We start from the raw sequence: 13,246 nt of genomic DNA, 5'->3' as shown, positions 1-13,246 counted from the left end.
AACAGTGAGCAGGGTAGGTGTTTTCTCTAATGTCCCCTCTGATATATATGGTGAAATACATGAGGGTGCTTCGTCTCTGGTCTACTTTAAGATCGCCATATTAAGAGTTCTGTGCTAACCATGTTGAACAGGTGGTCTGAAAAACAGAAAAATCTGAAGGCCCGTGGTGCTGTCATCTTTTAAAGGACCACTAAAGTGAGAGGTATATGGAGTCTGCCATATTGATTTCCTTTTAAGCAATATCAGTCTAAACCCAAGGATGCTCAATTAGATGCAAACAGTTCAAACACAAAAAGCTCCAGTGTAGGATGAAGATGCAACCATTCTAGTCATTGACCTGTCTGGGCAGCTGTGCCTTGTTGCATGTAGGAGAAATTAGGAGAAGTTACATGAATATTTATGAAGTTCTCTGCACACGTCATCCCTTCTCACTTGCTGTCAGGAACATACAGATGAAGCCAGTCCCATATTTCTCAGAAACTCAGCTAGTGGAACTGGATAAGAAACTGGCACAATCCAGCTGGCTTTTGATTTGATATTTGTAGCTTCCTGGCTAACCTATAGAGTACAGCATCTTCACTGATTGCAAGAGTAACCCTGCTGTGCAGTCTTATTATATTATTTAACAGATGGTGGCAGGCCTTCGTCACAACTTATTGTGGAGAACATGTTTTTTTTATTATATAATCGACATGCAGACGTCAGCAGCACTGTCGTAAACCTCTATTAACTGCATGGAAACCTGACACTAGACGGTTCTCACACTGGCCTTGTAGAAATTGAGTTCGGTAATCAGTTCTCATAAGGGTTACAGTCACCATCAAGTTGTGTGTATCAAAGAGGATGGCGCTCAAAAGCCACTATTAATATACAGTCCAGTATCTTGCATAAAGATAAATAGTTTGCACATTGTGCACTTAATCCTGATCAAGGAACTTCTATTTCTTCATAAATCCACCACTGTCAGATAGAGAAGCCACCACCTCACCCTTTGTGGGTGACTCACCGATTACTAAGACCTTCAATTAGGTCTATCAGCACCTTGGGACCATTGACGGGTCGTCCCCCACCTCACGATCAATAAGCATGGATCATCCTCTTCCGTAAGATTGCACGTTCCCAATCAGCATGTACCTCAATAAAAACGCTTCATATAGTGCAAAACCTGCTAGCATTTATTGTAAAGTAAACTTAAAATACACTCCTGTCCCATAGAGTATATAGCGCTTAGAGTAATTTGAACACGGGCTCTCCCCTGCTATTGCCGCCAGGCTGTGCAGTGACTGGACATCCCCGTCGTCTCCGCTCGTCAAACCACGCACTTTCCACCAATGCCAGGCCGCCGGGTGATTCAGCCACGCTGTCCTTCCCGTCCTCTTTTCCGTGTCTAAGCCACGCCGTACCGGTTTCATCAATCGTGACTCATCAGGGGCGTGGGGCCAGACACATTCATCAAGTTGTATGTTCTTGGTTAGGAGTGTCTTCCCCTCTGCTGGCTATAGACATTTGTCTCAGAACTAGTTTCAGATTTGGGTGCAGTGAACACTGCTCTCTTAGATAAAGATGTCTGCTGTGCATCCTCTGCATCCCCTATTGCTAAGCCAATGTTTAGCAATAGGGGATGCAGCTGCATCAAGGCCCCTGAACAACAGGGTACCCAGCAGGGTCCATCCTTCAAGGACACCTGAAGTGAGAGGGATATGAAGGCTTACAGATGTATTTCCTTTTATACAATACAAATTGTCTGACTATCTGCCTCTAATACTTTTAGCCATAGGCATAGCTCCCAACTGTCCCTCTTTCGGAGGGACAGTCCCTCTTTGGGAGCCCTGACCCTCTGTCCCCCTTTCCTCCTCATTTGTCCCTCTTTCAGGACTTTGTCCCTCTTTCAGGACTTTGTTCCGCTTTCTATGTAAATATATATATTTATCTTCTAAAAAATGTATTTGATTGACTTTAAACTTTACTCCCATCCTTTAAATTGAAATGTTACTAATTTTAAAATGTTAACATGAACGAAAATGAACCAGGATAGAAAGGACCAGTGTGGTTTGAATTATAAAATAAAATATTTTTCTTATAAAATCGTTATGGTATGTGTGACTAGGGTTGTGATTGGGGCGTGGTCAGGGGTGTGGCAGGGGCATGGCTTAAGTGTCCCACTTTCTCATCTAAAAAAGTTGGGAGGTATGGCCATAGGCCCTGAATAAGCATGCAGATCAAATGTTTGATTGGATTTGCCACATGTGTGATTCAGACACTACTGATGCCAGAAAGCTCAGCAGGATAGCCAGGCAACTGGTATTGTTTAAAAGGAAATAAATATGGAAGCTGTCATATACCTGTCACTTCATGTAACCTTTCAACCACTGTATCTCCTGTACATTGGTAGAGGCGATACAGTGGTTGAAAGGACACATCTCCATATTCTGGTACTGATCCCCTGTATATGTGCTTTGATTAGGGGTAATCATTAGCACACTGTCCCCCTCTCCAGCTTATACCTGTCCAATGCTGCATCTGTCCTTGTCAGATGTTGGTGCTCCATAGTAATTGTAAATTGAGTGATTAAGGGGGCCCAATGTAAAACTCAAAACGGTGCGACGAGTGGTGCATGTGTAATCGGCGCCAAGGCCGTATTTACCATAAAGCAGTGTAGGCACGTGCCTACAAGCGCCTGGTGATGGAAGCGTCTCACTCCCCTCCTCCGGTGCCTCCCTCCCTCCCTATGAAGAGTCCCAAGCAGAGTGTAATGAGAGGTTACTCACCCTGCTCTCTGCATTCCACTGACAAGATCTCTCTTCAGTCAGGGGCACCTCTGGCTACTTAACACTGAGATAACTCTCGCTAACTACTTAATATGTGGAGTCATCTCTAGTTACATATTATTGAGGGTACGTCTGGCTACCCAATACTTAGGGGCATCTGTAGCTACCTATGATGGGCAAGGGAAATAAGGGGGAAGTGACAGCTAGAACAGCCAGCACACTTGCGGTGTGGTACGGCAGGAGATTGAAGGTTCATAGAGGGAAGAATCTAGGGTGCCAGGACATCTGTGCCTATAGGCTCCTGTGATGTAAATCTGGGCCTGATCGGTGCAAACATTGGGGTGGGCTGGGGGTGAGATCCACCCTCGCGGGTTGGGGGTTGCCGCCTGCCGTACACATGCCTGAGTATCGGCTGAGGCGGTCGATATCGGCCAACTTATGTCAGGCGTGTGAACAGGGCCTTTAGACTTTAAAAACCATTTGCAGCATCACCAATAAATCTATAAAAATAATTGCTACATATCCATTTGCAGCTCCATTTGTTCTTTAGATTGTTTTTATATTTTTGTGGGATTTCAATACAGTTAAATCTGTTGTGTTGCTTATGTGGAGCAATAATTCCTCTGCAGTTTGATTGTTCCTATGTGTGACTAGCGTTTTGATTAAAGACCACAAGCACGCTGTATGAAATGAGGGTCATGCAAATAATCGGATCCCTCAGGGTCTTGCCTTTACGACCCCATGACACCCAGAGCGTGTGCTACTAGAGGATTCAGCTACTAGAAAGCAGCTTATCGGATTCAGATTTGCTTCTCATTATGGTCTCTGCTATATCTTTATGTTCTGTGCAATCTATTATATTATTCCTGTGACCTTGCCTTTCTGTTCCTCAGCTCCAATCCCGTGTTGAAAAACATGTGGCCTGAAGGAAAACTGAGTATCACGGAGGTCACCAAACGTCCCCTGACAGCTGCCACACTTTTCAAGAATTCCATGATTGCCTTGGTGGATAACCTGGCATCCAAGGTACAAGCTCTGAGCCTCATAATTCTAGGAAGTCCTCTGCCTCTTCAAGCAGCACTGGATAAACACCTGATTAATGAGATTAGTTACCAGTCATTCTTACATTTCATTTATTCTGTTGTAAAAACTGAACGTCAGGCAGCAATACAAAACATACACAAATAGAATGGTTTGGAATTATAGAATTGTAGTATTACAGAATTGTGTAATGTTAAATAGGCATAAAGGTCATATGATCCTAGCAGGTCTACCCCTGAAGAGAAAAATTCAGCTACTACACATAGCGGAGCTCCTATAGTACACTGAGTGGGTCTAGCTATGTACAGTACACAGGGTGGGGTGGACCATCCTACAGTACTCTGAGCGGGTCTAGCATCCTTCAGTACTCTGAATGAGTTGAGCATCCTGCAGTACACAGAGTGAGTCTAGCATTCAACAGTACTCTGAATATGTTGAGCATCCTACTGTATTTTGAATGGGCTGAACATCCTACAGTACTCAGAATAGGTTGAGCATCCTACAGTAGTCTGAATAGGCTGAGCATCCTACAGTAGTCTGAATAGGCTGAGCATCCTACAGTAGTCTGAATAGGTTGAGCATCCTACAGTAGTCTGAATAGGCTGAGCATCCTACACTAGTCTGAATAGGTTGAGCATCCTACAGTAGTCTGAATAGGTTGAACATCCTACAGTACTCAGAATAGGCTGAGCATCCTACAGTAGTCTGAATAGGTTGAGCATTCTACAGTAGTCTGAATAGGTTGAGCATCCTACACTAGTCTGAATAGGTTGAGCATCCTACAGTAGTCTGAATAGGTTGAACATCCTACAGTACTCAGAATAGGCTGAGCATCCTACAGTAGTCTGAATAGGTTGAGCATCCTACAGTACTCAGAATAGGCTGAGCATCCTACAGTAGTCTGAATAGGTTGAGCATCCTACAGTACTCTGAATGGGTTGAACATCCTACAGTACTCAGAATAGGCTGAGCATCCTACAGTGGTCTGAATAGGTTGAGCATCCTACAGTACTCTGAATGGGTTGAGCATCCTACAGTACTCAGAATAGGCTGAGCATCCTACAGTAGTCTGAATAGGTTGAGCATCCTACAGTACTTTGAATGGGTTGAACATCCTACAGTACTCAGAATAGGCTGAGCATCCTACAGTGGTCTGAATAGGTTGAGCATCCTACAGTACTCTGAATGGGTTGAACATCCTACAGTGCTCAGAATAGGTTGAGCATCCTACAGTACTCTGAATAAGTTGAGCATCCTACGCAGTGTTCCCCAACCCTGTCCTCAAGGCCCATTAACAGTGCATATTTTGTGGAAATCCACACAGGTAGTTAATCTACTCTGCTGAGACACTAATTACCCCACCTGTGATTGTGTGTGGTTTTCTGCAAAACATGTACTGTTGGTGGGCCTTGAGGACAGGGTTGGGGAACTGTGTCCTACTGTACTCTGAATGGGTTGAACATCCTACAGTACTCTGAATTAGCTGAGCTTCCTACAGTACTCTGAATGGGTTGAACATCCTACAGTAATCAGAATAGCTTGAACATCCTACAGTTCCTTGAGTGGATCAAGAATCCAGCAGTACATTGAGCGGGTCTGACAGAAACTCAGATTACCATGCTACAGCTGCTCAGTTAAGACTTGGATTTCCAACAAAGAAAGTTCAGGAATGCAGGAACCACTGGCAGGTCATTTTTGCATTAATTTTATCAACATGCCTAATTGTTATTTCTCCTGAACAAAGCTTATTCTGAGTTGGTGTGTGAGGTTTTTTGTTTTTTAATAATATCTTGTTTACACTTTCTTAGAGGGTAGTAATCTGCACTATTCTATTGCGCTCTAAACCATATAGTGTGAAAACGTAACACACCTGAATGTTGATATGGCACGGTTGGAAGCAGATCAATGCAAATTGTTCCTGGGCCAATCATATTTAGCAAGAAGTGAATCTGACTGGGCCCAGTTCCAAGCTTCATACAATCTGTATCAAATGTTAGTGCAAGTCAGAGTCATTCACATCTCATTGGCCATCTCTATTCTTCAGTTTCATGGCTTTTGAATTCTCTCTGTTAATTTATACCATAATACCTCTCATGGCATTTTCTACAATCCTTTCTTGTTGTGTAGGGATCAGCTGCTCTGAGGTACCACCGTTGTTTTTTTTTTTTTCACAACCTGAGGAAGCAAGCAAGCACCTGCGAAACATTTCAATTTTATGTGCTCAATTTAAAAAGACTCTGAAGTCTCGTAAAAATCATGTTTTTATTTAAAAAAATGTGTTTAACATTATTGCCCTACCTAAACCCGCCGCATCCTCGCCACTGTAATCTAACTAAATCCCCCCTAACTCCCCGGGGGGCAATCCGGGCAGCGCTTCCATGAGAGGCAGGGCTATGAGCCACAGCTCTGCCTCTCAGCGTGTCTATCAGCGTGTATCTCCGCCTCCGCCCGCCCCTCTGTCTTCCTTCACTGAGAGGGGCGGGGGAGAGGAGGGGATACGCGGCTGATAGACGCATAAGGAGGCAGAGCTGCAGCTGAAGGCTCTGCCTCCAACAGCAGCAAAATCTACAACCAAGAATGTTGTGGATTTTGCGTGGGAGAGGGAGGGGGGAGTTAGGGGAGATTTAGTTAGATTTCAGCGGCGGGGATGTGGCAGTTTAGGTAGGGCTATGATGATAGACACATTTTTTAAATAAAAATATGATTTTTACAAGACTTCAGTGTCTCTTTAAAAGACTTCTTTTCAATAGACTGGTCCAAATTCTGTTTATAAGATCAACTGCTTTATTGGTCTATTTTTTATGCATTTGGTACCCCCACCCCTGCTTTAGGTGTCTTGTCACTTTCATTTTCATGGTGTCTTGTGCCTCCTCCATCTAATCTTGTATCCCTGTCTGCTGACCCTTCAGGAGCCTTATTATGTTCGCTGCGTCAAGCCAAATGAAAAAAAGTCACCATCTTTGTTCGATGAAGAGCGCTGCCGCCACCAGGTGGAATATTTGGGCCTACTGGAAAACGTTCGTGTCCGGCGAGCTGGTTTCGCATTTCGGCAGGTGTATGACCGTTTTCTCCACAGGTAAGGGCAACTTCTTTTCGGAACTGTACTTGTATGATCAGCAGCATATGAATGCACTTGTGACATCCACATGAAGAAGCAGTGCTGAAGATGAAGCTGAAATACTTTGCAGCAAAAACAACAAATGGAGGAGCACCCATGCAAAAGGATATGGGGTGTGCCATAGCTTTAAGACCACTGTACCAATGATCAAAAGATGCAGATCCAAGCGAAGCAGGCACCACCTTCAGTAATTTAGTAGCTCTTTATTGGAAAAGTCATTAAAAAAAGTCATAAAAAAATGACAAGTCATCGATAAAAATGGCTGTAGCGGCTGACAGCCCGCTGTTTCAAGCTCAGTAGCTCTTTCTCAAAGCCGGAAGCCATATATGGCTTCTGGCTTTGAGAAAGAGCTACCGAGCTTGAACCAGCGGGCTGTCAGCCGTTACAGCCATTTTTATCGATGACTTGTCATTTTTTTATGACTTTTTTTTAATGACTTTTCCAATAAAGGGCTACTAAATTACTGAAGGTGGTGCCTGCTTCGCTTGGATCTGCTGAAATACTTTGGGCACACAATGATAAGGCAGGACTTGTAGAAGACCCTGATGCTGGGAAAAATAACGTCAAAAGGAGGGGACGGCAGAGAATGAGATGGCTATATAGTATCATGGAAGCAACAAACAAGCTTCAAGAGGCAGTAGAGGGGCCTGGTATGCTGTGGTCCATGGTGTCGCTAAGAGTTGCATACGATTGAATAGGGACTGAACTGTTGCTATACAACATGGGTATTTGGCAAAAGACCACTGTACTCAGTGACTGGGGAGAGGGTGGTTATTTGCTTGTTCTGTTACTGAATGAGGCAGCTAGCACCTAACTTCAGTGCCATCAGCGCACTAGGCGGCTTTCTTCCTGCTCCCCACTAGTTTCTGTGTGTGGAGACAGAACTGGTTTACTTGACTAAATGAAAGTCTGGCTTTTTTTTCTACTTTCTACAAATTAACTCTCATAATATCACGTCCTTTTAATATGTTATTGAATCAATTCCCAGTTGTCTTCACTTATCTTATGATGGCCACTAATGTTCCAATCCTTTTTTTTTTTTGTCCAACCTTGCCAAATATATCTAGTAGAAGGGTAAACTGCCTGAATATGTTGAATGAATACTTTAGAAAGTACCTTTATATTAGATACAAATGGTAAGATTAAACGAAAAATATTAGATCATTTGCGGCCACCGTTATGCGAAGTACAAATGCTTTTCGGAAAGGGGGGGAGGATTATACATACCTGGGGCTTCCTCCAGACCCCTCCAGGCTTATCCTCTCCCTTGGTGTCGTCCTCTGCCTCCTGGATAAGTCCTCCAGTCGGGGCCAGTGGTCGCAGGCACAGTGTGCAGTAGTACTACATAGGCAAAGAACACTCCTGGCTGAGAGCGATGGGTGGGGGGGGGGGGGCGGTTGTGGCGCATGCGCAGTACGCCCCCGGAGGTCTTTCCAGGGTCAATTGCAGGAGATTCAGGAGGCGGAGGAGGACAATGAGAGAGCGAATAAGCCTGGAGGGGGATGGAGGAAGCCCCAGGTATGTATAATCCCCCCCCCCCCCCCCTCGTCTCAGGTTTACTTTAAAGGATCACTCGCAAAAAAATTGTAAAATTCAAAATACATTTGTATTGGTTGTACATTTGTCCCAGAATAAAATGTGTTATAAATTACTTATTTCCTATGTTCCTAGCTTGCATTAGACAGTAGCAATGTACAGCTAGCACACATGTATTTTTAATTTTACAAAACAAAAAGTCTGCCTGATACTCTTCTTCAGCAATTGACCAGCATAGGCCTTTCTGAACTATTTTTTGATACTCCTTATTTACCCATTTTATTTTTTGGACTATAAGACGCACCTGTCCATAACACACCTGGGTTTGGACTACAAAAACCAGGGGAATAACAATATATTAACCCTGGTGCGTCTGTGGTGCAGGGGCATCTTGTGGAGCAGGAGTTGCAGGGCTGGTTCTCAACTTTTTGCTGCCTGAAGCTAAAAGGAAGCCAGGCATAGTTCCCCACAGTATAGGTAGCCAGGAATAGGTGCATCCCAGTATAAATAGCCAAGCATTGGTGCCTGCAGTATAGGTAGCCAGGCATAGGTTCCTGTATTATAGGTAGACAGGCATAGGTGCCCTCAGTATAGGTAGCCAGGCATAGGTGCCTTCAGCACAGGTAGCCAGGCATAAGTTCAGCCAGTATAGGTAGCCAGGCATAGGTGCCTGCAGTATAGGTAGCCAAGCATAGGTGCCTGTAATATAGGTAGCCAGGCATAGGTGCAGCCAGTATAGGTAGTCAGGCATAGGGCATAGGTGCACTCCCAAGCTCTCACGAGCGGCTCCAGATTATGTATGCACCACCGTTGGCTGCTACTGCTTGGGGCGATCCTGATGAGCCATGTGTTTGGCTGCAGGCTCACATTGGGTAACAAAGGCAGCATTGGCTGTGGGGTAGCTGAGTGCACTCCTGGGAGCCCAAAGAGCGGTTTGCTGGCGAGTATGGCCGGCAGTGGAGGGGGAGTCAGCTATTGTAACAGCGCTGCAGCAGTTACACGCAACTCACATTCCGGGACTACATCCGGTTTGTGAGCCGCGTGTAACAGCCGCAGCACTGTCACAATAGCTGACTCCCCCTCCACTGCCGGCCATACTCGCCAGCAAACAGCACTTTGGGCTCCCAGGATTGCCAGGGCTCCCTACACCCGACGCTGCCTTTGTTGCCTGAGGCGAGCCTGCTGCCAAATCTGTATCAACAGGATCACCCCCAGCAGCAGCAGCCAGATGATGGCGATGCGTACATAACCTAGAGCTGCTTGGGAGTGCTGCGTAGAGATCAGCTCGGATGCACAGAAAACATGGAGGCGGGGAGATCAGAGGCTGGTGTCAGGCATTAGCGGAGGCCGCCTCAGGGATTTGTGATGGGGGGGGGGGACATCCGGCAAAAGTTAGCCTTCGGACCATAAAACGCACTCCCTTTTACTCCCTACTTTTGGGGGAGAAAAACTAAAAGTGCATCTTATGGTTCAAAAAATACAGTAATGATATCTGTTTAAATACTGATAAGTTTATGGTAAAAACACAGATAATGTCTATCCTGCTGTATTGCTACTTCGTCTTGTAAAAATGTAATAAAGTTTTGTGTTTTTGTCGGGTGATGTTTCTTTATTACCATCGTCCCTCAGTTTCTGCTCTCAATACTTGTCTGCTGTTCCAGGTACAAGATGATCTCTCAGCAGACTTGGCCTAACCATGACTTTCCTTCAGACAAAGTGGCAGTGCAGAAACTCCTGGAGGAGTGCCGCTTTAACCACGATGCTGCCTATGGCAAAACCAAAATATTCATTCGTACACCACGCACTTTGTTCTCCCTGGAGGAGAAGAGGAGCGAGATGCTAATTATGATTATCCTCTTCCTGCAGAAGGTGAGCCCGGGTCATGGGAATTTCCCATCATGTAAAAATTAGTAGAGTGTTCTGTTTAAATTATTTATGTAACTTTTGTGGCAACACAGCATCACTAAAACATTCACCAATTTGCTTCTTCACTTACTGCACAACGCAGAGGCAAGTGGAAGATGATTTGTAAAAGATTTGTGGAGAAAGGACTAGTCCACATTCAGTTGTTTGCATACAATCAGGGGTCTTGCTGGAAGAATGCATTATGAGGTATCCAGAAACACCAGAATGTATTATCGTAGGCCTAAAGGTTCCTAAAAACCTCCCTACTGAAAATGCTTTGCCAAGTACAGTACAGCTACTTTCTCAAAGCAGGAGGAAATTACAGGTTATCACTTTCTGTGTGTCCAATATCCATATTACATCCCTTTGGACAATGGGCAAGGCCATTCAGTATCCTTTAATGCATTTCTCAGCCAGCCTACAAAATACATGCCGAGTAATGATGAAGACTAAACTGATATCTTCAAGTTGGATTAAATAGCTGTAAAATTACTAACTACAGAGATGGTCAGGGTAGGACTGGGACACTAAGAGCCCACCAGGAAAGCTTCAGCCTGGGTGTCCCCAGTTTAGGTAGGCCGGTCCATAGGTGCCCCCAGAATAGGTAGCCAGGTCTATAGATGTCCCCAGTTTAGGTAGGCATGTCTATAAATGTCCCCCACTATTGGTAGCCAGCCAGGTCTACAGGTGCCCCCAGCCTGGAAAGGGGGCACTGGGCACAAAGCAGCAAGGAGGGTGAAAGCCTCCCCCGCCTTCCCCCCTCCCTCACCTGGGCGAGTCACAGAGCTCTGCGTGCCGCTGCTGGTCTGGTCTTCTGCACTGTTCAATCACGCTCTCACAGGAAGTACAGTGAAAGCGTGATTGGACAGTGCAGCAGATGAGACCAGACCAGCTGCACGCAGAGCTATCTGACTCTCTGTAAGCCGTTCACTGCTGCCACTGGCTGGCTGCTACATTCTGGAGGGGGAAGCGGGGAAGGGGGGGGCCTAGGTGAGGAAGGGGCCGCTCTTTACCCACTGCCCCCCTCCCTGCGCTGTACCATCCTCTTCATCACTATGGCCCCTGGGGCAAGAGGCCCACCGGGCAGAAACCTGAGCTCCCGCCGGCCCTGTCCGACACTGGAGATGGTATGAATGAATAGTAGTTCTAGACGTACACTAGACTTAAGCAAAAATAAATGAGTTGCATGTCTTCACCCTCTGTCCTGATGCATTACAGGTCTTGCTTTATGGAAGTTCCAACCTGTAAGTGCCTTCTGTTTTTATAAGCCAATTCTGGTATTTGGAAACGTGTATAGAATCTGATGGTAAACCAACATGCTCTTAAAATGGAAGCCAGGCAAAAAAAAAATAGTTTTGGATAGTGTCAGAGAGAGAGGTCAGAACATCTGTCAGAATTTTATTGCTGTGCCTCGATGGGAGTATTCCACTCCTTTATTTAGGAAAGGCACGCGTGCTGTCTACTGCAAGGTGCATTCTATTGATCTGAAGAAGCGGCCTTGTACCGCAAAACGCTTTATATTTAAATTATTGCAAGAAGACCTCTATAAGGTAAGACCAACTCTTACCTTTTAAATGGTTTTTAAATATTTTATACATTTTGGACGCCTCTAACATCACCACTGGTCACCCTGATTTATTTTTTATGTTTTTAAATGAATCCTCTCTTTTTGGAGAGCGACCCCTGCCTGAATTCAAGGCTAAGGCCCTTCCCCACATGTTGATATAGTGGTTGCTTGTTTGTGAAACCTTTTTTTGTGAGTATCCATCTGTAAGTCTTTACATTGTTCATCCTATTGCTACTAACCTACTACACCAGATTGGGCTCCAGTTTATCCATGTATTGATTTTTTTTTTCTCTCATAATTCATTTTCCACTTATTTAGTGGCTGTTTCATTTGGTGCAGGGTTAAGATCTGAGGTGGTTTTGACTGTAGATATCAGTAAAACAGAAGGTGGATATAAATCCTGCAGTGTGTCAGCCATGCTGGTGACAGCTGTCAGAGTTCATATTCTGGAACAGGAAGTGAGGTGGATGGGCAGACAGCAATTAAAACTTATTAGATGTTCTGATCTATGCTTGTTCTATCCAAAACCACAAAAAAGGTTTGGGGTAGACTTTTAATTTAAAGCAGCATTCAAATATATATATATATATATATATATATATATATATATATATATATATATATATATATATATATATATATATATATATATATATATATACATATATATATATATATATATATATATATATATATATATATATATATATTCAATAAAAATGTTGTCCTACTTGTTATTACCTATGAAGTTATATTTGCTTTTGTGCACAAGTATTATCCTCCATTTACACATCACAAGTTCCCAAGGTACAGTTTATCTGCTCTGAAAGCTGCCATTGTATTTTAATGCATAGCTGCTGTATTTATATATTATTAAGTATCTGTGAGAATTTGTCTCCCGTTTCACTTTCGGATAAACATTCAGCTGAAGCACTGCCAAGAATGTTTATGAATAGTGGCTGATAAGGAAACATAAACAAGATAATGCAATCACTTCTCTTCCTCAGATTAGGAAATATGGTGCCAAGTTAAGAAGAAAGTGCCTTGTTTAGCTTTTTGAAAGCTGTTCTTTTCTGGTAGTAGGTTTTATGCTGTAAATAATCAGCACAAAGAAGAAATGCTGAGTTCCATACCACTTTATGCCTAATTCTGACAATCTGTGATTCTGACAATCTGTGATTCAGCTGCTATTAAACCTTTCCTCAGAATCTAATAGCATTCTGTTGTCATCACTTTCACCTTGTAGATGTGGAGGGGAACACTGGCCCGCTGGAGATATAAGAGAACCAAAGCAGCTCTCACAATAATGCG

The 13,246-nt window shown here is 44.0% G+C and overlaps 1 protein-coding gene across 2 annotated transcripts in view; it reads left to right on the top strand.

Moving 5' to 3' along the window:
* The window catches only part of MYO1D (myosin ID), a 297,886-nt gene that overhangs the window by 242,097 nt on the left and 42,543 nt on the right, over positions 1-13,246 (top strand). For both annotated transcript variants that reach the window (XM_068262768.1, XM_068262767.1), the window contains exons 14-17: positions 3,662-3,794; positions 6,719-6,885; positions 10,125-10,332; positions 13,182-13,246. In XM_068262768.1, the coding sequence (XP_068118869.1) occupies positions 3,662-3,794; positions 6,719-6,885; positions 10,125-10,332; positions 13,182-13,246 (573 nt within the window). The remainder of the gene's footprint in view (positions 1-3,661; positions 3,795-6,718; positions 6,886-10,124; positions 10,333-13,181) is intronic.

This window comes from Hyperolius riggenbachi, chromosome 12 (genome assembly GCF_040937935.1).
Source record: "Hyperolius riggenbachi isolate aHypRig1 chromosome 12, aHypRig1.pri, whole genome shotgun sequence".
NCBI lineage: Eukaryota > Metazoa > Chordata > Amphibia > Anura > Hyperoliidae > Hyperolius > Hyperolius riggenbachi.
This window is presented reverse-complemented; position numbering and strand designations above follow the sequence as displayed.